Genomic DNA, 23181 nt, shown 5'->3' with positions numbered 1-23181 from the left:
AATGCAGGATTGTAGACAAAAAGCTACCATCAAATAATAATGACTTTGCAGAGTCACAGAGGCATAGCTAAAAGACTAATGTAAACCTGGACATCTTCATAACTCATCAGAACGCAACACATGATAACATTGCCTGGGAACTGAGCCATTTTAGGATCTATGTGTTCTAACTGATGAGCTTTGACAGCGGCTTCCTTTACATAGAATGAACTGACTGGTGTCACCTTTAGCACAACTATGCCACACTCAAACTACAGAGTCTTTGGACCTGTGGCTTTCTTCTTACTAATGTGAAACAACCCTTTGCCTGCTGTAAAAATGGTTCAAGTTTTAACTTGAACACTACTAGACTGTAGGACGGTTCTAACCCTACTACAATCTATACAACAAGTAAAGAGGTATGAGGAATGAGAAGTGACACTTTATTACACACAGGTTACAGAATAAGCATTCACCTGGTAAAAATAAAAAGAGGGAACAGTTATGGTTTGGCCCATCCTAAGTCTTTTTTTTGGATCTTGGACTGCAGTATAGACTTCATGAACTGTGATCTTGGGGTCATCTTGAGACTATAACGCTTTTACTGGAGCTTTTTTTGGTTCTTAAGCACCAACAGTTTGGTGAATTATATATACGTACCATAGATTGGTATAAATATGTTTTGCGAAATTCATTTTCATTGTTATTACGTCATTGCTTTAAAATCCCTGCTATTCTAACTATCATTTCATTCTTTTTACATCACTCCTTTCACAGCAATATCATCACTACAATATTATAATACCTATTGCCATGAATGTATTATTTTTTTAATTTTGGGTTAGGTTGCGATTTAGTACAGATAAATTGAGGTTTAGAATTTTAGGTTGAATTGGCATGGTAAGACTACGCCTTCTTCATTTTATATCACAATACTGTAAAGCTAATGATGACATCATACAGGACATGGCCTCTACAAGAATGATGGGATTTGAGTTGTGTACATTGGGTGGTAGTGAAAAATCTATGATATTCCCCCAAATGTTTGAATAACTATATGTCATTTCAACAGTGTAAATGTTACCTACTGGTACATAAAGCATTAATACAATTAATAGGTAAGAAAATAAAATCCATCACAGGACCTAAACAGTTGTCTCTGGAAAGTGACGATATGCCTATTCCTAATACTCTTGTAATGTATCTGAATAATACCATTTGGCTTGTCAACTGACCAGTCATATTTTAAATCAACCATCAAAAGACTTTTACTCTCTAAACACATTTATTGTACAGAGTTCCCTTTGTGTAAAATATATATATATATATATATATATTGCAAGGCAATGGCTGTCAGGATTATGAATGGTGTGTATGTGTCACCTAGGTTTCTTACATACATGGAGAAAACAAACTTTTTTTTTTTATCTGAAAATCTTAACAGTTTCTGGGCTGGATCCTGAAGCTCAGAGGCTTTGTAGAGAGTTTAGTGAGATAAGGTCCCCAATCCTATGTCTACATCTAATCTGGTAGCCAGTCCTCATTATTAGTCTCAGCTGTCCACAGAACTTTATCTTTGCAAGATTACTGATGCTCTGGGTTTTTTCTTGCTTTCCCTGTTGAGGGACCATACTTTTGGGGGGAAAGTATGTTGGGGAACCCTTAGGGTACACCCTGTTAGTGAAGAACTGACCTAAATGTAGTTTGTGGCTCAGGTGTTTAGTTGGTTTGATGCTATGGACTTGCTGTGCAAAGCCCTCCTGCATTGACATTGTGTTTGTTTGCTGCCTTGGTGAATAAAGGTGCAGGACAAACCTACTTGGACTGTTCCTGGGTTTCCCTGTCTTATGCATTGTTTATCACTGCCAGTGCCACTAACAGTTGAACATGTTGCCCTACAATATACAGTATATTAAAGGGATGTTTGCACATCTACATCTACTTTTTATATACTTATAAACTTACATTCTGATATGTTATTTTTAAGACCTCTCTAATCCATACAGTATCTACATTAAAAACAGAAAAAGTCCAGTCTCAGTCCAGTCAAGATGACAAAAGAAAAAGGACTGGTGTTGGCTGGTGCCAAACAGCTATGTCTGACTATAATACGAAAGTAAACATGCTAGTTTTATTGCATGAATTTAAAGAATCCTTTCTTAACCAGGGTTCCATAGAACACTTGGGTACCTTTTAGAGGTTACTAGAGGTTCATTAACAAGGGAGCATTGGTGGACTGATCTCCTGTGTCTACACTGACCAACAACTGAAAGGGAACATTTTCCACTGACTATCAATGTAAGATAGCAACCTTTTTACTACAACTTGCTGATCATATTTTTATACTTTGACATTTATAATATTTTAGCTTCAGTTCCCTGAAACTTGAAAATGATTTCAAGGGATAAAAAGATCGAGAAAGGCCTTACTTTCAGTTTTGCAGTGCACTTTTGATGGATAAATTAGTTTAATGTAGCTATTTAGAAAAGACAGACAAAAAGCAGGTTCTTTCTGAGGAACACCTGATTTTCTAAGCAGTGATTCTGTTAAGAGCCCATTCACACAGGGGCGAAACGACTTGCTGGGGCGACCTGTGAAGTCGCGTTGCACCGCGACCTCGGCGCGACATGCACGGACTTCATATAATTGAAGTCAATGCAAGTCGCCTCCAGGTCGCCCCAAAGTAGTACGACTTGTGTCGCTCCTATTAGAACGGGTCCTGTGCTAATCAATGGCAGGCGACTGACCGCGATCAGGCGACTTTGCACTAGTGTGAATGGGGTCTTAGTGAAAAGTGCAGGCTTTATTTATTTTATTTTAACCTGGCCACACTTATTACAATATAATTGTAAAATGTTTGTACAATTTTTTAGCTTTATCAACAGCTATAAAATGTAAGGCCTATTTTACCAATCTGTTCAATTTGTATCAGGCAGGCAGACAGGACCTTGCACTACATAGCTGTTGACAGATCTAAAGTAGGTTGTACAATCAGAGTGTATCATCGATGGTCAGCTTTAGGTTTAGTGCTCCTTTAAGTGGAAGATAAAACAATCCTTCCTCACTACCTACAGCTAAGCCTGACTGTTTTAGCTGACAAGTCATTGCACATCATCTTTGTTTTTTTCTGATTCTACCTCCTAGCAGCCCTGGCTCTAAAACCTGAAACTTTTTCTGGATCAAATCATCCCATCTGCGTTATGTTTCCAATACACAATTAATTGGGTATTTTAAAGGTGTAGAGCAATAGACTAGAGGGAATCAGCAACATCTGCTCACTTGCTGCTACTTCTGCATGTTAAAAGTTCCCTCACATGCCCCCTATTCCCTGTTGCTCAACAATGCAGAAGCCTTTCCAACTCTGCTCTCTCTCTCTCTCTCTCCTTCTCCAAACAATCACCGCAGAGAGAAGGCAACTGGGAGAGAAAGAGGAAGAAAAACAGAATGAAACAAGCAAACAACAGACTTTTACAGCTGGCCAGGTGCCACCACTTAGCTCTCTATTCTGGCTGCTTTCACTTGTTTTGCCTCAATATTCTGTCCATAGGGACACAAATATGATGAAGGGGTGTTTTGTTTCCAAACGTGCATTTACGGTCTGTCTCCCCTTTCATTCTCCACTAACGTGCTTGATGTTTTGCTGTCCGTTCCCCCAAAAGCAAAAGGACGCACTGTACCTTCCGAAGTAACACACAAGTTAAACCAATCTGGAATTATTCATTTAAGAACTGCTCGTTAAATATTAACCCATTCAGTTATCAAGGAGGCCAATTCTAAATTGCAACTTATAGGGTAATATTTTACTTTAGAGTCGGGCAGCCCATGGCTGTTGGAGTGGCTGGACCAGTGATGGCCAATAATCTAGATAGGTAGGCGGTCTCAAGCGCAGCCCCTGACATCACCAACGAACCTCATATAATATTTGCAGTATGTAACGCTACAAAAGACTGTCATTCGGAAAACGTATTACACAAGATAGTCATAGACTGAAACAGGAGATGGTCAGAGACTGCAGACGTGATTTAAGTGTGGCTGGAGACTAGGAACATGCTGCAAAAGATGGACAGAACCTAGGGACATGTAACATGTGACTTCTAAAGATGACTGCCATGAAAGCCCCTCACAGGTCAATGCTGCCACATCTGTATCCCCTACATCAGTGGTCCTCAACCCTGGCCTACAGGGCCCACTAACAGGCCAGGTTTTCAAGATAACTTAAATACATCCCAGGTGATATCATTTGCTGCTCAGTCTGCATCTCCCCAAGGTAATACCTAAAATCTGGCCTGTTAGTGGGCCCTGTAGGCCAGGGTTGAGGACCACTGCCCTACATCAACCTTAAAAATAGTTGTCACCACATTTGATATTTTCAACATCAGGATCCATTATAGCTCACACAAGAAAAAGAACAAAGCAAATTAATAGCACTATTCTTATCAGGTCTTAGAAAACACCTGGGCAACTTGCTAAGATCTGGAGGCTGCACGCGACTAATGGGCCATAGGTTGGACACCAGGGAACCAGACGGCCATATTGTCTATTTTCTTATGTCAATGTATGCTCATAAGGAATATCAGTAGGCAGCTTGACTAGAGAGTGGCAGCTTTACTGAATACAAATGGTACACCAGACAGCACAAACAGTAATAGAGTCAGAATAATAATGTGCCTTTTAAGTCTTTACTGGAATGTAAATGTGCTATCTCTGATATGTTGTATGCCTAATGTGTTACTAGGCTAATCCCTCTGAGGTTCTACTGCCAGAACATAACAGGCTAGCCAACTCCATTTAAAAGGTGGTATGTGCTGTTCTAGAAGACACAGAACTGCCTGTAATTACTTAATGAATTTCACCTTCTGTGACATATATCGATTACAGCTCTCTGTGGATATCTACACAAACAAAGGGATTGCCTGACCAAGTTCTGAAGCTTGTAACATGTTCTGCTTGCCAGCTGAAGGCCCAGCCACACAAAAATACATAAGGCAGTCTGCAATATGAACCCAGAAGAGCAGGACATTCTGCCCAAGTATGGTTAACTCACACCCAGGACGTGATTTACTACAGCAAGTTAAGTTTACACCATGGCAGAAAACCTATCTTCATTTTAAACTACATTGGGGTAGACCTCCAGCTTTTCTAAGCCATAAAGATGCTGCAAAAAAGCTTAAACTAAAAAAAGGACAGAGGGAACTGATGCCACATTGATCAACTACCTCGTAATCAATTATATCTTTGTATTTGTGGGGTATTTTGCTGTTGGATCTGATGTACACATTTACTCCAACAACAATTCAATCCACAGAAAAATTACTGAATGGTATAGCTCAGGCAATAAAGTGTCCAGGTTTTGTTCTAACTTATTGCTGGCGCTGAATTGCATTGTGTTCTTTAAACTGTAAATTGAGGTGAGTGTTATCCAAGTCTTTCTTGGAAGAATTTTGCATTTATGTTACAAATACACTTCCACTGCCGGATCTCATTAAACATATGATGTAATAATTTAATATCCCTGTGAGGTCTCTGGAAAGCTAGGGGCACAAAACAATAAACGTCTTTGACAAACCTGATTTAGAGTTATAAAATTACCAAGTGTATACATTATGGAGATGATTTACTAACAGTGTAACCTTTACAGTATTCAAAACTAATAAAGGGAGAAGACATTTTTGTCTATGCTTGCCTATAATCCATCAGAAAACATAGACCTGCTCAAGTGTTGTAATATACTCTTTGTAATATATGCAAAAGTAGACTCCAATCCAACCACCAAACCAAATCTCTTTCATTTTGCAGAATTAGGGTGCTTGGTTTGAATCCCAAACATGATACTACTTGCATGAAGTTTACATGTTCTCCCTGTGCTTGTGTGGGTTTCCTCTGTGTACTTTGGTTTCCTCCCACACTCTAAAGATAAATTGACTTGTGTAAGTATGCATGTGAGATAGGGACCTTAAATTGTAAGCCCTTTGAGGGCAGAGATTGATAAATACCTGTACGAATCAAATACATACTGTGACAGGAAGTCAGGTAAATCTGTGGGTGTTGTCACGGACGGGAGATACATTTCTGCCTTGTTTAGACAATTCAACAATTACTATCAGGTGTCGGCTGCGGAGGTAGCCAGAAAGGTTTAAGGAAGTTGGAAAGCTTCAGCTATTCAGAATGAGGCAATTAAGGCCTCTATAAGTTATCCAGAGGATGACTACTGATTGCTGCATCCTGAGGCTTTGTGCGTTAAGGAGAGCAGTGAGCTGAGAGACTTCTGAAGGTGGTGTTGACTTTTTCTGTGTGAAAAAGAAAACAAATAGACTATTGGTTTTCTGCTGTATGACCAGCAGTGTCTGCCCAGCAGTAGGTTGGGACAGACACCATAGGTAGGTTCCTGTGTTGTGAAGGTAGCCGCCCCAAGTGGCCAGGGTTTATTTTATGTTTGTTTGATTTATGCTGTTTGGATGCTTGCACTTGTTTCCAGCAAATTTGAAGAATAAACCATAGACCGTTGTTTTCAACCACTCCTCGGCTGTCTCTCTGTGTAACGAACCCCCCCAAGGGGTCACCCACACCCGCTACCGAGCTAACCCCTTACAATACACTTTGCCAGCCAGAACAGCATCATCATAAGTCAAACTGACACTGTAGCTTGTCCATGTTGATGTAATGACATTACTGGACTGTCTTTATCTGACTATAAAACAAGTGAAATTTGTTGGTGAGAAAACTGTTTTGGGCTTAAAAGTGTATCTCTAAGCACAATATTTTATGTTTATATAGAGTTGGCTAAGGTTAGACACTCTGTCAAGTTTTAATTGCTGTCTGTGTCCCCAAGGAGATAGAGATTCACCCCTCTTTTTGTATTGTTGACCATCTTCAACAAGAAAGAAAGTGGGGAAGAATCTAAAATGTCAGAGCTATCTCCAGAGTAAGAGGTACAGGCAAATTTTACAATAGGGACATCTTCTGTGTTCTGGAGACAACTGTCTGAGATGGGAATTCCCCTCAATTGGGGAGATTTGTTCTAACTTCCCATTCATGAGGCAGGGAGTTAAGGGAAAATTCCCCAGTGGTACACAAACAGCAATCCATCCCTACTCTATCTAAAACGAAAGAGTTTTAGCTTTATATATACACACTTTAAATGGTTGTAAATGGTTTTCAGTGCCCAATGAAAGCATTGGTTAAAAGGATGTTCCAGCATGTTTTCACATTTCATACACTAAATGCAAATTTGCTGAGAGTCAGTTATGGCAGATAGCGGTGCACAATTTCAACAGGAATTGCATGTCATTGGCTCCTGTCTAAATTGGCCCTGGTATGTGTATGTATAATTGTTAGTTAGGGAACATGGATTGTAAGCTACTCGAAGGCAGGGAATGCTGTGAATGTACAATATATACACTATATTACCAAAAGTATTGGGACACCTGCCTTTACATGCACATAAACTTTAATGGCATCCCAGTGCTAGTCTGTAGGGTTCAATATTGAGTTGGCCCACCCTTTACTATAACAGCTTCAACTCTTCTAGGAAGGCTGTCCACAAGGTTTAGAAGTGTGTCTATGGGAATCTTTTACCATTTTTCTGGAAGTGCATGTGTGAGGTCAGGCATGCATGTGGACAAGAAGACCTGGCTTGCAGTCCCTGCTCTAATTCATCCCAAAGGTGTTCTATCAGGTTGAGGTCAGGACTCTGTGAAGACCAGTCAAGTTCCTCCACCCCAAACTCTTTACTGTTAGGGCTACAAGATTGTGGAATTCTCTACCACAAGAGGTGGTTTCTGCGGGAAGTATGGTGGCTTTCAAAAGACTCTTACACGTACATCTCAAGAATCAGAACATTCAGGGGTATGCGAGATGATTACAGCCACACACATACCTACACAGGTTGAACTGGATGGACTATTGTCTTTATTCAACCTCACCTACAATGTAACTATGTAACTCGCTTATCCATGTCTTTATAGACCTTGCTTTGTGCTTGTAAAGACAGGCATCCCAGTACTTTTGGTGATATAGTGTATGTAAAGTGCAGCGTAAATTAACAGCACGATATAAGTACCTGTAATAAATAATAAATAAATTACAACAACAGTCCACTTTTGATTTAAATTTGTTATATGTGTCAGCTCAGAAAAAGCTCTTTTGAGCCATCACAGGGGGTGTAAGGTGGGAACCCATCCCCCCAAGACAATCAACAGCTTCAACAGGTTCATACACTGTACCCAATAACTTTACCACAGGCCACAAATAAAATACCCAAAGAACACTCTGACTTATATATTAGTGAATGATACATTTTTAGGGCTTGTTTCTCTCTGAGAAATGATCCGCATTCAGATCACTCTTCAGAGAGAGCTAGCGTGAATGAGTACTTAAGGTGTGTATAGTTTTTTTGGGATAGAGTGATAAATTGGAAAAACCTCCATCATTCTTTTTGCTGTCCCGTTGAGAAGAACTCCTTACTTCCAATCCCAAAGACACAACAGGAAGCAAGAAGATATCTCTGCAAAATAATAGAAAACCCCCTAGACAGCTACCAGGGGAACAGTTGTCTAAGAGGGTAAGGTTGGTGACAACCCAGAAATTCTGAGATTTCCATAACTTTATGTCACTGTGACAATGGTCACTGGACTAAACAGAAAACAGAAAGATTGAATCTCCCCAGCAGAGCCACAGACTGCAATAAAAATCTGTAAGTGCTTCTAATCCTTCTCCACTCTATCCAAAACTAAAAAAAAAAAATACTTGGCTAGAATTCTATTTTAAGTAGCCAAGAGCATAGCAACACTGCAGCAGTCTTATGTGATTAAAGTAAGGGTGTCTTTACCTAGATACTATAAATCGGTGATGTCGAACCTTGGCACCCTAGATGTTTTGGAACCACATTTCCCATGATGCTCAACTACACTGCAGAGTGCATGAACATCATGGGAAATGTAGTTCTGAAACATCTGGGGTGACAAGGTTTGCCATCACGGCTATAGATAGCCTAGATACACTTTAATTCGTAGCTATAGACTATCATCAAAATCTCTTAAAGATTGCCCATCTTTAAGACTATGTTTCACTGATTTATAATTTATTGACATCAGTGAGACACAAAATGTCCTATGCCACTGCAATGGCAGTGCTTTCAAATGTGCAATGCGTCAATAAGCAAAACCGCTATAACTGGTCGGGTCAACAACTGGCCGGGTCTGAGCAGACAGGACTGTTATTCTGTCTTGGGGACGTTTGTGAAACTACATTCCTACACATTCCATTGGATACAGAGCGCTGGAGGTGGTAAAGTGAACATATCTGGCCTGAGTATTATATTTCAGCCTCGAAGTATGTGTAAGCTAGTAACTATGCATACACTATACATAACATTACAACGCAGATGCCAAGATAATAACCCAGGAAAGTTAAATGACTTAGCTCACGTTGTTCTGCAAACACATCCAAATGCATGTTGTAAATTCTAATTTAAACTAGGGGAACTGTGTGTTATTTTGAGCCCAGTGGTAAGCAGATGCTCACAAAGCAATGTGTCTAGTACTTTCAGGACCGTGGTGGAATTTAGGTACTGGAGTCACTCCAGACTTGCTTGACTGGCACAAAGTTTAAGAAAGCTATTTTGTGTCATTGAACCTTTAAGGATAGCAGGGAGAAGCACAGATTGGTACTATAAAGCAGTACAGGACACAACAGGTTCTAAAACGTTAAGTTAAATAATGTACATATGTACATATGCGTTTATTACATATGCCCATCTAATGACTTTGTGAATCTTGGTGTATCTTTTCCCGTGATTTACAAAGCATTAAAACTAAGGAGGACAGCATCACCAATATGACTTACAATGTTTGTAAAGCCCTAACAATGAATTTTTGTGGACTGCAAATCACCTCCAATCTATGAGATGGGGGGTGTCTTGTAGTCCTGTCTTATGGTGACAACACTGCTCCTCTATAGACACTCTGTAGCAGGTAAGAGTTGTCACTCTAGAACAGTATCCCCGGAATAAAAAGCTTGAAAAATTGGAAATGAATGCAGCTACCTTAATCTAAAAGTTTGTAAGCTGCATTATATTACATTTGTGTTTTAGGGCTTAAATATACACTATATTGTCAAAAGTATTGGGACACCTGCCTTTAAACGCACATGAACTTTAATGGCATCCCAGTCTTAGTCCGTAGGGTTCAACATTGAGTTGTCCCCCCTTTGCAACTATAACAGCTTCAACTCTTCTAGGAAGGCTGTCCACAAGGTTTAGGAGTGTGTCTATGGCAATGTTTGACCATTCTTCCAGCAGCACATTTGTGATGTCAGGCACTGATGTTGGGTGAGAAGGCCTGGCTTGCAGGCCCTGCTCTAATTCATCCCAAATGTGTTCTATTGGGTTGAGGTCAGGACTCTGTGCAGGCCAGTCAAGTTTCTCCACCCCAAACTTGCTCATCCATGTCTTTATGGACCTTACTTTGTGCACTGGTCCAAATCATTTTGTGTAGGGGGATTATGGTTTGGGGTTGTTTTTCAGGGGTTGGGCTTGGCCCCTTAGTTCCAGTAAAGGGAACTCTTAAGGTGTCAGCATACCAAGACATTTTGGACAATTTCATGCTCCCAACTTTGGGGGAACAGTTTGGGAACGGCCCTTTTCCTGTTCCAACATAACTGCGCACCAGTGCACAAAGCAAGGTCCATAAAGACATAGATGAGCGAGTTTGGGGTGGAGGAATTTGAAAGCCACCTCTCTTCCTCTGTTTCTTACTGTGCCTAAAATTAAATTCAGCCCTGACTGAGCTTCTAAAACCCAAATAAAATCTCAGGTAAAATCACCTAAATACATTTCTGGTTCATCAAAACAAAATGTATGCAAAGGTCTCACAGTTCATTTTCTTTAGAAAACAGCTACAACCTTGTTGGAAAAATTTGGGCCCTGCCAGAATGGCTTGTACACACTCAGATCCACTGTTGCAACCAAAAAGGAGAAAATTAGCCACCACTACAAGTTGAAATTCTGAACTGTAAGAAATGTATTTAACAATCACTGCCACGCTCATATGGGAATGTAGCAGAGTTTTAAACTATGGTAGCCCTTACAGAGGCAAACATCTTTAATTTCTAATTTAGAGCATTCAGAGATTTAGCTTAATGATTTTCAAATATAATTTTATTGAAAAAATGGTGAAAGGAAATATTTACAAAAAAGATATTACAGAGCTGATAACAACAGTAAAAAAAAAAAGAGAGAATAAAAGTGAAAAATGTGTAAAGCTTGGCTAGTCTATGCTTTTGTGCAGAGTTCAGTTCACTTGTAGAGTAAGTCCAATTTAATGTATTGGGGTCAGGATGACTCTCCCAGCATCCTTGGTAGTTTTGATGTCAAAAGAGAGCTCCGGCTTCAAATTGAAGTATATTTTTATTGACCCTCTAGAGGGCACAATAGATACCAAATCAAAAGGTCTGAGAGGTATGATAGAGGGGTTTTAGAGAATGTTTTATTATGCTCACCAGACACACCCTTACTGCCCATAGCTCCCAACTGTTGCTGATTGAGAGAGACTGTCCCTGATTTGGAACGAAGTCCCTCATTTGTAAAAAAAAGCACTTATGGGTTTAACTAATCTTTTTTTTAATTCTCCTTTAAGGGGGAGTGGCAGGGGGTGAGTCCTATGCCTTTATACGTTTACTAATAGGTATCCCTCGTTCCCTTCTCAAAAAGTTGGAATATATGACTGCCAACTATTCTAAATGCATCTTTATTTCTATCTGATAAGGTTTTACAATCCAAAAAGAAACCTATTATTTAAGAAAGTGAATTAACATTTTTTAAAGACCAAATATGGCATAGATATTATGTATATCTCGCTGAGGATGTCTTTTGGACCCTGTAACTTAGGTGTGTTTGGTGTCTGATTGACATCTTTCCATACTACCGTATTTTGTGACCAGTTTTTGTGAAGGTAACTCTAACATAGCAGGAATTATGGATTATTGATAAATTATGACTCTTTACATTGTGTACAACAGGCCTTTTCACAATAAGGCCTAATTAGAAGTCTCTTGTAGAATCTACTAGTGTGGTTTTGATGCCTCTGCCTTCCATATAATGTTCTCTGCATTGATTCTAGCCTAGACTGTTTTCTGTCTTCTGTCATTGATTTAATGTTAGCAAGCTACTCACAGGCACCGGGGGACAAGGAGAATTGGTAAAATAGGGATTGGAAAAATTAGAAAAAGGTGTCCAATAACTATTGTTTTTACCCAATGAGCTGGCTGCATAGGTATAGCAAGCCTCCCCTGAATCTATCGAGACATATATCCCAACTGTCCCTCATAGAGAGGGACTGTCCCTCTTTGGAACTAAATTATTTTTCTTGTTCCTCCTCAGCTGTCCCTATTTCTGGTCAATGCACTAAACCTTCAATCAACCTCTAAATTGTGCCATTCTGTAGAACCCTGGGGTTCCTCCAGAGGTTGCTAGGGGTCCCTTGACCTGTGGCTGATTGACATCCCATCTAATGGTGCCTGCATAGTTCAGGTCTAACGCCACTTGGCAGATCCAGCAGTATGACATCAATTATCTTGTCTGTACGGATGGCATTCTGATCACCATCAATAAAATTAGCATTTTCCAAAAAAAAAACCCAATTATGTTTTTTTAGCAGGGGTTCTCTGCGTGTTATCTCTAAAACGGTGGTCTTGCAGCTGGAGGCCTAAGAAGTGGCATGTGGGTACTGTCATTTGGTTTTGATGCCTATTAGAACATTGTGACTCAATTTTTCTCTATACATTGTGTATTCATATTATGTCATTTATCGTTATTATTTGTGATTTATGGTTTGGATAATAAAAGGCTGCTATAGCCAATTAACTCCAATCTGTAGTATGTGGTTTTATTCTAATGAGGTGCGGGTATTGGTATAGTAGAATTTCACAAGCCATATTTAATAACCGTAGCCAAGAAAATTGTATAATGTGCATCCAGCTTTAAAAACATACTTAGAAAAATATAACGCGTTTCACACCCTGGTGCTTAATCATAGCCGCAATCATAGCTATCATAGTTACCTTGAGTGGTAACTATCTTTGTCTGTGTTTGTACCCATCCCTGGTGGTGGTATGTGTATCTGCGTGTTATCTCTAAAACGGTGGTCTTGCAGCTGGAGGCCTAAGAAGTGACATGCAGGTACTGTCCTTTGGTTTTAATGCCTATTAGGACCTTGTGACTCCATTTTTCTCTATGCACTGTGTATTCATGTTATGTCATTTATCGTTATTATTTGTGATTTATGTTTTGAATAATAAAAGGCTGCTATAGCCAATTAACTCCAATCTGTAGTATGTGGTTTTATTCTAATGAGGTGCGGGTATTGGTATAGCAGAATTTCACAAGCCATATTTAATAACCTTAGCCAAGAAAATTGTATAGCGTGCATCCAGCTTTAAAAATATACTTAGAAAAATATAAAATATTATATAAATATATATATATATATATATTATTATATAAATATTATATAAAATATAATATTATAAAAGTATCTTCAAATAAAAGTGTAGGATATACATCAATGAAAGTTCTCATGCATGCCTTGATATTTATGGTGGCTACATCCCATACATTATGTGGCCTAGTTAAGCCCCGTACACACGATAAGAAATTCGGCCGGGAAATTTCGTCCGACGACCGATCTGCCAATTTTCGGCTTGTTAGTATGGTGCATCCGATAGCCGACTCCGACTTTTCCGCCGAAAAAATCCTGGTGTGCAGGCTATATAATTTTTGTCGTCCGTAATACAACGTCCGATTTTCGTCTCATTAGTACAGATTTCGATGGAAAAAAATCTTAAAGCGGTAGTATACTCAGTACTTGCATATCTCCAAATTCCAAACAACGCCAGTAACATGTAATGTTGAATGAAATAGCATGTAAGCAATCAATTATAAGTTTTCCTTACATTTTTATTTTCATTCGTTCCAGTCGGTATTTTGTGAAGTTCGGCGCCGCCATCCTTGTTGTGGATTTTGTCTTCTTATCAGTGCGGTATTTCCGCCCACAGTATGTCTACTGTTCGGAAATCCCGCGCATGCGCAGTAGACGATGAAACCAAGCCTCGTTTTGGTTTCATAACCATTTGGACAGCCAATAGGAGGCTATCCACTATCGCCCTTACTACTCCACTAGCACCCCCCTGTGACGTAGCAAGTCACATGGGGTAGTGGAGAATTTTTTTTCATGGGGAAGGTCGGAGTCTCGCGGGAGCACGGGGCTGACGTCAAGCAGAGGAAATGACGCAGCCCCGCCATAGACCCTGCAATATTCCGGCAGCATAATTAGCTTGCCGGAAAATCAGGGTAAACGGAGCATGCGCGGGTGACGTCATTGACCAAAACGAAGTAAAAAGAAAGAGAACAGCTGAACTGACAGCCAGCAGAAAAGGTTAGTGATGCAATATGGACACAGATAATGTATATGGCTCAAAGTAGCAAAAACGAGTATACTACCGCTTTAAGAGCAAGACTAGGCATGCTCAGAGACGAAAGAACACATACAAAGCAATCCAACACATGACACCACTTCTGAAGTAGAATTCTGTCATACAGGAAAATTTGTGTGCAGTCTAGAGCACATTCCAACCAACGGACACGCACTCTGGACAAAAGACGGACGACCGGTCGGCGGAAATTCGTAGCGTGTGTACGAGGCTTTAGGATAGACTTTATAGTCAGGCATGCTCATCCAATAGGTGCGTGCATGTCTATCCTGCAGTAAAAAAAAAAAAAACAAGCTCCACATTTAAATTGCATACACACATCCGACCTCCACCTCACGCCTTTATCCCCTTCCATAAATCATCCTCCAAATGTCATTATTCTTCCCCTAGTCAAACTGTACGCACAGCCCCTTAAAGACCACCTACAAACTGAAGCAAAACAGAAGATGATGGGTTGAAAAAAAAAAAAGACCTCTCTGGATTGAATTCCCAAACATTTCCCAGAAAGCTGAGAGAGAAAAAAAAAAAAAAAATGATGTTGTACGTTTACACTAGAAAGCGTCCGGCAGGCGGGGGGTTAATCGGCTGCAGGGAATAACCCGTAGACAGATCTGTGCCATGTGTTTGGTGTCTGTGTGGGAAGAGCTCCCTACTAGGAACCTTGAGTCAGCAGTTAGCAGAATCTGCGTGCATGTTTTATCTGTGACACTCACAGTGTAACAAGCATGCTCTGTGCAGACACGTCACAAGGGCTCACAATCCTTATACAAAGCAGCACTTCAAAGGGCAGAGAAAACAAGCGTTTTCCTAGAAATGAATTAGCCAAGGGGCCCTCAATCCACTCTCTCTCTCTCTCACACACACACACAGGCTCTCAGATCAGCTGCAGTTCACGTTACACACAGCCTCTGGGAGGCAGGCGGAGAGCGCGGCGGTTCATTTACAGGGGAAGAGGTGGGGTGCCATCAATTTCCTACCTGCCCCTTCAAAAATACTGCCTTACAATGTGTGCGTCAAGTATGTGCCCTTTGTAAATTAGCGGCTTGAAGTTGATATGAAGCATAAAGTTTATTTTAAAATGATGTAAAACCAAAACTTTTTTTTTTTTTTTTGGAGTAAGTGAAATAAAGCACCCGCCATGTTTTTTTTTTTTTTTGCTATCTATTGTATATCTGATTGCTGGGATGTTCCTTCACTTCCATTCCCAAAGAAATCCTAAGGCCCCATTTACACCTGTGCACACAGAAGCACTCTTAACCAGGGCCGCTGTTAGAAAAGATGGGGCCCCATACAGCCCTCCTGACGGGCCCCTCCAGCCCTGCCTCCCCCCCCCCCCTGGGATGCAGTGGAAAAGCAGCGCTGACTTTATCTGCCTACACCCAGGGCAGCCTTTAGAAATTTTGGGGCCCCTTACACAGCTTTAGGCCAGGGCCCCTCCGGACCTGACCACCAACATTCCTTCAGTGCACCCACTTCTATTTTAACACTCTTAAATCTTAATGAATGAAAATTATTCCAATCCATCAAAGAGACATCCCCATATATTCAGCAAAGAGACGTCCCAATCCAGTAAAGAGACGGCCTCATATATACAGCAAAGAGACATCCTAATCCAACAAAGAGACGGCCTCATATATTCAGCAAAGAGATATTCCAATCCAGCAAATAGACAACCTCATATTTTCAGCAAAGAGACAGCGCAATCCAGCAAAGAGACATCCCTTCAGCTGCATCGGCTTACTCTGCAGCCACCATGCTTTAGCAATTGCTAGTTACTACATCAGCAACAACTCGGTCTTGTTGGTTGGGACCTGGGTGACTGGGCCCCTCGGAACGCCTGGGCCCCCTACATGTGTATGGGCTGTCCCCCCCTGATGGCTGCCCTGCCTACACCTGAAAAATTGAAAAAAAGTCCCTCCTCTGTTCCCACCTCCTTATGCCTCGTACACACGCATCGATTATTGGCCGGGAATTTTCGGCCAATGTCCGATCGGCCGATTTTCGGCTTGTTAGTATGATGCTTTCGACAACCGACTCCCACTTTTCGGCCGAAAAAAATCTGGTGTTCAGGCTTTAAAATTTTTGTTGGCCGTCAACACAACGGCCGATTTTCCGTCAGTCAGTACAGATTTCGGCAGACAAAAATCTGATAAGCAAGACTGGGCATGCTCAGAGAAGAAAAAACACACGGAAAGTAAACCAGAACATGACATCACTTCTGAAGTAGAATTTTGTTGGGCGAGAAAATTTGTGTGCAGTCTAGGCACATTCCAACCAACAAAACACCACTCTGGACAAAAGTCGGACGATCGGTCGGCCGATAATCGTTGCGTGTGTATGAGGCATAAGGGGGGCACAGGGAAATGTAATTTAAGCCCTGGTACGCAAGTAGGAGTGAGGGTGTGGACTAGTAAAATCAATTTATTCATTTAGGCAGAAATGAACAATAAAACTGCCCTGGGGCCCCCTTTTTAGCTAATGGGGGCCTGTGCCCAGTACAACAGGATTGGTTGTACCGCCTTATCAGCGGCCCTGCTCGTAACCAGTTCTGGACCAGAAGATTTTCCCCCTTAATGACCAGGCCATTTTGTGCGATTCGGCATAGCGTTAATTTAACTGAAAATTGCGCCGTCATTCGACGCTGTACTCAAATACAATTGATTTCCTTTTTTCCCCACAAATAGAGCTTTCTCTTGGTGGTATTTGATCGCCTCTGCGATTTTTATTTTTGCGCTATAAACAAGAAAAGGGTGACAATTCTGGAAAAAAAAAAACGTTTCACTTATATAACATACCCCCCCAAAAAAAATTTTTAAAAATCGAATTTTTTTATCATTTTAGGCCAATTTTTATTCTACTACATATTTTTGGTAAAAAAAATCCCAAAAAGTGTATTTTGTTTGGTTTGCGCAAAAGTAATCTAAAAACTAGGGGAAAGATTTATGTCAATTTTATTTATTTTTTTACTAGTAATGGCGACGATCTGGGATTTTTAGCGGGAATGCGACATTGCGGTGGACAGATCGGACCCCTAACTAACATTTTTGACACCCTTGGGGGGACCAGTGACATTACTACAGTAATCAGCGCTAAAAATATGCACTGTTACTGTAATATTGACACTGGCAGGGAAGGGGTTAACCCAGGGGCGATCAAAGGGCTAAGTGTGAGCCTAGGGGGTGTTTTCTAACTGTGGGGTGGGGTGGGCTTGTAATATCAATACAGATACCTGTGTTTCGTCAATAGGAGGAACACAGAAGCTCTGCATTGATTACTGAGAGAACAACGGTCTGCTGTGTTTACAACAGCAGACCGCTGTTCTCTGTTCACTGGGAGCGATCGCGGGTGCCCGGCAGCAATCGCGGCTGCCGGCCCCATGGATCGGCTTTCCCACTGGCGAGTGGGCGCGCGCCCCCCAAGGATCGCTCTCGTGGAGCGCCATACAGGTACGGCAATTTGCGGGAACATGCCAATTTGCCACCATATATAGGCGGCTGGTTGGCAAGTGGTTAAAGCAGTTGTAAATTCAGGAAGGTTTTTTTGTCTTAATGCATTCTATGCATTAAGATAAAAAGCCTTCTGTATGTAGCAGCCGCCCTATACTTACCTGAGCCCCCTCTCTGTCCAGCAATGTCCACGAGTTCCTCGGCCATCCTGGGACTCTCCCTCCTGATTGGCTGAGATACAACCACGGTGCCATTGGCTCCCTTGGCTGTCAATCAAAGTCAGTGAGCCAATCAGGAGTGAGAGGGGCGGGCTCGAACCACAGCTCTGTGTCTGAATGGACACACGGAGCTGCAGCTCGGCTCGGGTGCCCCCATAGCAAGCTGCTTGCTGTGGGGGAAACCGACAGGAGGGAGGGGCTAGGAGCAGCGAAAAGGGACCCGAGAAGAGGAGGATCAGGGCTTTCCTGTGCAAAACCACTTTTTTTTTTTTAAAACGAGGCTTTACGATCACTTTAATCTCTCCAACAGGAACAAAGACAGCAATAAAAACCTAATACGGGGCCAACTGAAATTCAGTTCATACCAGCTAAATACATTCCAAGCACATCAAAATAAAAAGTGTGCAAAGTCTTATTATACTATACTTTCTTTAGAAAGCAGCCACAGCTGAGTTGAAAAGCCTGTCCTCTGCCAGCAATCTGTGGAGTGGGGCCCTTGATGTGATGAAGTAGAGATCCAATACACCCCCTGCTGACTAAAAGCTACAGCTCTGAAATCAACAAAGTGTATGCTGCTGGTGGGAGAACTCTGACTCACCAGGGGCAAATATGTGCCAGAACTCTGCAGAGAGACCACTGCTTTCATACAGAGAGCAAGGGTCCTTCTTTTAGGCATGCTGGCAGAGGACAGGCTTCTCTACCCAATCAGTAGCTGCTTTCTAAAGTAAATCAACACTGTAAAACTTTGCACACCTTTTGTTTTGATGCACCTGCAATGTTTTTAGCCAAGTTTAACTGAAATTTTGGGTTTTAACGTTCCTCACTCTAAAAGCTAAAAAAAAATTTGGGGTGAGAAACGCTTTACCTTTTACGTTAAGCAGGGAGCTTCTATCAGGTTTTTATTGCTTTATGTGTCTCTGGTAAGGCTGTTGATGGGTGTTTAGTACAAGTGAGCTGCTTTTGCAAAGGTCTGCATTCATCACTGCAAGAGCGCCCCCACCTGCTTCACATAGGAATCACTGAACCCTATGGGAGCTGCTCCCGTAATGTACACATACACTGACAAATGAAGAGAAACAAGATACTTTGTAAGAAGCAGGTGGGTCTTAAACAACCTCTTAAGGCTCCATTCACACCTGAACGTATCGTTTTTAGGCTTTTTTTACGCTTTTTTCAGGCTTTTTTTTCCCTTTTTTCAGGTGTATTTTGGGCTTTTTTTCAGGCGTTTTTTGGGCTTTTTTTTCAGGCGTTTTTTGGGCTTTTTTCAGGCGTTTTTTGCAGGTGTTTGGAGGCAGGCATTGACATCTAACAAAACGCTTGTAATCTGCCAAAAAAGAAGCTCATGCACTTTTTTGAGCTTCAGGCGTTTTGCTTCAGGCGACAAAATGCTCATATGTGAACAGGGGCCATTGAAATGAATAGGATTTTGCTTGTTGGGCATTTTGAGACTTTAGAGATGAGCTGAAATACGCTCAGGTGTGAACCGGGTCTAAAAGTTGGTTGCCATCACCAAAACAGGAAGCGAGGGGAAATCTTCCAAATAAGAACACATTTAACAGTAAAAAGCAGCGCCTAATCCCTACCTAATCAAATAAAACTGTTTTATTGTTGTCTTTTTTTGGTACATTTCCACCAAGTTTCTGCCTCAGGTGACACCAGTTAGGGAAACAGAGAATACTGACAGCAGTAAAACATGACAGAGACCCTAACCCCCCCCCCCCCCCCCCCGTAAAACAGGACAGAGACCCTAACCCCCCCCCCCCCCAGTAAAGCATGACAGAGACCCTAACCCCCCCCCCCAGTAAAACATGACAGAGACCGCCCACCAAAAAAAAAAAGGACTTCCTTCCATCCTGCTGATGCACATCAACACTCTGCGGAAGCTTTGTGTGATTTCAGCAATGGTGGCTTCATATTGATGTATTCCTTTAAGAAGGTGATTTATGCTATGTAATCTTTTACTAACATGAATACATTGCAAAAAATAAAAAATAAAAGCTGTACAATTTTCGGTTTGGCTGCAACATTCAACACACTCCTTAAATGTATCAATCACTGTTTCAATATTCAGAGTCAGAATCTGCTGAACACATTTGAACATTCACATTTACATTTTGCAAGTTTTGCTCCAGAGCAAAAAGTCAAACTTCGTTAAATGCCCGCGACTCTGCCGCCCCCCAGTGGACAATGTGTAGAACGAGGCTAGAGCCTGGGCACACATTATTGCTGATCTGTCTTATTTTCTGCCCATTCCTAATCTTTTTTCTCATTCCCAGATTACAGAGAGCAGCACCTGCGCTGCAAAGCATCACTCTCCGCTGCTAAATCCTATTTAATGGCACCGCTAATTTACCAGGAGCCACAATCAGCGTCACCCCAAACCCCAGTGTCATCACTAACCCCCCCTACAAACTCTCATGCCTGTCAGGACATGATCCAGCACTGCTGAACTCAATGGTGTCACAGTCAGCCAGGAGAAGGTTAACTCAAGAAAGGAAAACATACACAGATGATTCTTCTAATTACAGCATGACATCATCGGAATAGCTCTGTGATGCAAAATTCATTCTATGGTCAGGCATCTGTATTTGTGTATTGTAGAAACACTTGCCTGCAGCTCTAAACATAGTAATTACATAATAAAGTTACAGTGTTACATTGCATGGACAATATTATTTCATAGTTTAATCCAAGAGAGGAAAACACACACAGATGACTCTTCTAAATTGCAGCGATGACGTCACTGCAACTACTATGTGATGCAAAGTTCATTATATAGGTATGGATCTGCATCAATATAGTTATACATCGATTCACAATACATCGATCTGCGAGCATTGCAATTAAAAAAAAAACAATAAAAAAGTTAAAGTGTTTTCTTTCGTTTTTCATTATATCAGCCCCCATATCAGGATATGCACCTAAGGGACACTATTGTGAGTCTGTCAGTGACGTCACAGCACCAATGCTAACAGATCTATATATTTTGATAATACCAACTATACGAAAAAAGGATGTAATATTGCATGCATAGCTCTCTCTATGATTCATTCATCATTTATAATCATTTATAATCAGATGCCCTAGTCAACCAGGTGACATGTCACTTCTGTAAAGCTGTCGGTGACGTCACAAATGCTAACAGATCTGTGTCCTTTAAAAATATAAATACTACACGAAATAAGGTTCCATCGCATGTACACATCTCTGTAGAATCAGCTGTAGAATCAGCATACAGCACGTTCATTGTTTCATTATTTATAAGTACAGATCAGCCTGTCGGTGACGTCACGTCACCAATGCTAACAGGTCTGTGCGCTTTAAAAACATCAACTACTCAAAGAAAGTCTTGCATTGCATGTAAACTTCTATAATCAGTATACAGATTATCTTGTCTATTTTTTCATCATTTCTGATCACAGATCCCCTGATGTCATGCTGTCGTTGACGTCACAGGAGATGTGCACTTTAAAAATATCAACTACACAAAAAAAGTCTTGCATTGCACGGTTCTGTCTAGGATCAATATACGGTATTGTCATTCATGATGTATGATCATCTCTGATCACAGGTCAGGGTGTCGGTGACGTCACATCACCAATGCTAACAGGTCTGTGTACTTTAAATATATAGATATATATAGTGCACAAAAAAGTGCTGCAATGCTTGCGCACGTCCTCCTGTAATCAATATATAGTATTTGTATTGTGTCATCTTTTCTGATCATTTCTGATCAGAGATGTCAGGCTGTCGGTGACGTCACATCTCCAATGCTGGGATGGGGGGATATCCTCTATGCTAGCAGATGTATCCAGGATTGACACTTCCTGGTGGGGGGTGGGGGGGGTCCATCTGTCATAATGGGATGAATTTCTATGCAGAGCAGAGGAACTTTCCTCCAGTGTCGGGATCACTCACCTGTGTTCTCCTGCATGGCTGGTCTGGGCTGCTGCAGCTGCTGTGACACCTTAGTTGCTCCATGTTCCAATGTTGGGGGTAAGTGTTCCTGGTGATGGATGAGGAAGGACTGCTGCTGGTGCTGGTGATGATAGAAGTGGCCTCTCTCTCCCGAGCTCCGGTATTCTTCTTAGCTGCTCCAATCCTAGGGAGACAGGCTGAGAAGGCAGGCTGCCCTTTCTTTTATACACCCGACCCCCCCTCTTCTCTTCCAGTGGGCGGCATGCTTCTGCTGCTGCATCCCACCCCCCTTCCCCCCCCCCTTCCCAAAAAAAAAAAAATAAGTGAAAGTTGTTTTATCAACAGCGAACCCTGACAGTCATTGTTGGCGCTTCATTCACAAGTTCTCTCTTCACATGGGAACACACCGCCGGCTCCTCTCTACACCCAGCTTATCCCGACACCGGCACCGGGAACCTCACCCCACTGTGCTGGGGGTCTCCCGGGATAGCACTGGGGACTAGAAGTCTCTATACACTCTATACTCTTATCACTCTTTCCTCTAAATAGAAATCACCATGTTTGTTTAGAAAGAATCAATAAATGTTTTATACCCATACTACATACATACTACATACAATATATAGATATACTACATACGTACTACATACAATATGCTACATATATACTACATTCAAACTACATACATACTACATACAATATACTACATATATACTACATACAGTATACTACATACATACTACATACATACTACATATGGTATACTACATACATACTACATACAATATATAGATATACTACATACATACTACATACAATATACTACATATATACTACATACAGTATACTACATACATACTACATACATACTACATATGGTATACTACATACATACTACATACAATATACTACATATATATCACATACATACTACATACAGTATGCTACATACATACAGTATACTATATACACACTACATACATATTACATACAGTATACTGCATACATACTACATACACACGACATATGGTATACTACATACATACTACATATATACTCCATACATACTACATACAGTATACTACATACATACTGCATGCAGTATACTACATACATAATACATACATACTACATAC

At 41.1% G+C, this 23181-nt stretch overlaps 1 protein-coding gene across 2 annotated transcripts in view; it reads right to left on the bottom strand.

Annotated features, from left to right (window-relative positions):
- Nucleotides 1-22227, bottom strand: part of IGF2 (insulin like growth factor 2) — a 60256-nt gene extending 38029 nt beyond the window's left edge. For both annotated transcript variants that reach the window (XM_082270014.1, XM_082270015.1), the window contains exon 1: nucleotides 22046-22227. In XM_082270014.1, the coding sequence (XP_082126140.1) occupies nucleotides 22046-22108 (63 nt within the window). In that variant the 5' untranslated portion in view covers nucleotides 22109-22227. The remainder of the gene's footprint in view (nucleotides 1-22045) is intronic.
- Between the last annotated feature and the right edge of the window lie 954 nt (nucleotides 22228-23181).

The sequence above is a fragment of the Pelophylax lessonae genome (genome assembly GCF_965119305.1).
Source record: "Pelophylax lessonae genome assembly, chromosome: 10".
NCBI classification, from domain to species: Eukaryota; Metazoa; Chordata; class Amphibia; order Anura; family Ranidae; genus Pelophylax; species Pelophylax lessonae.
Note: the sequence above shows the minus strand (reverse complement) of the source record. Positions and strands in the feature narration are given on the sequence as shown.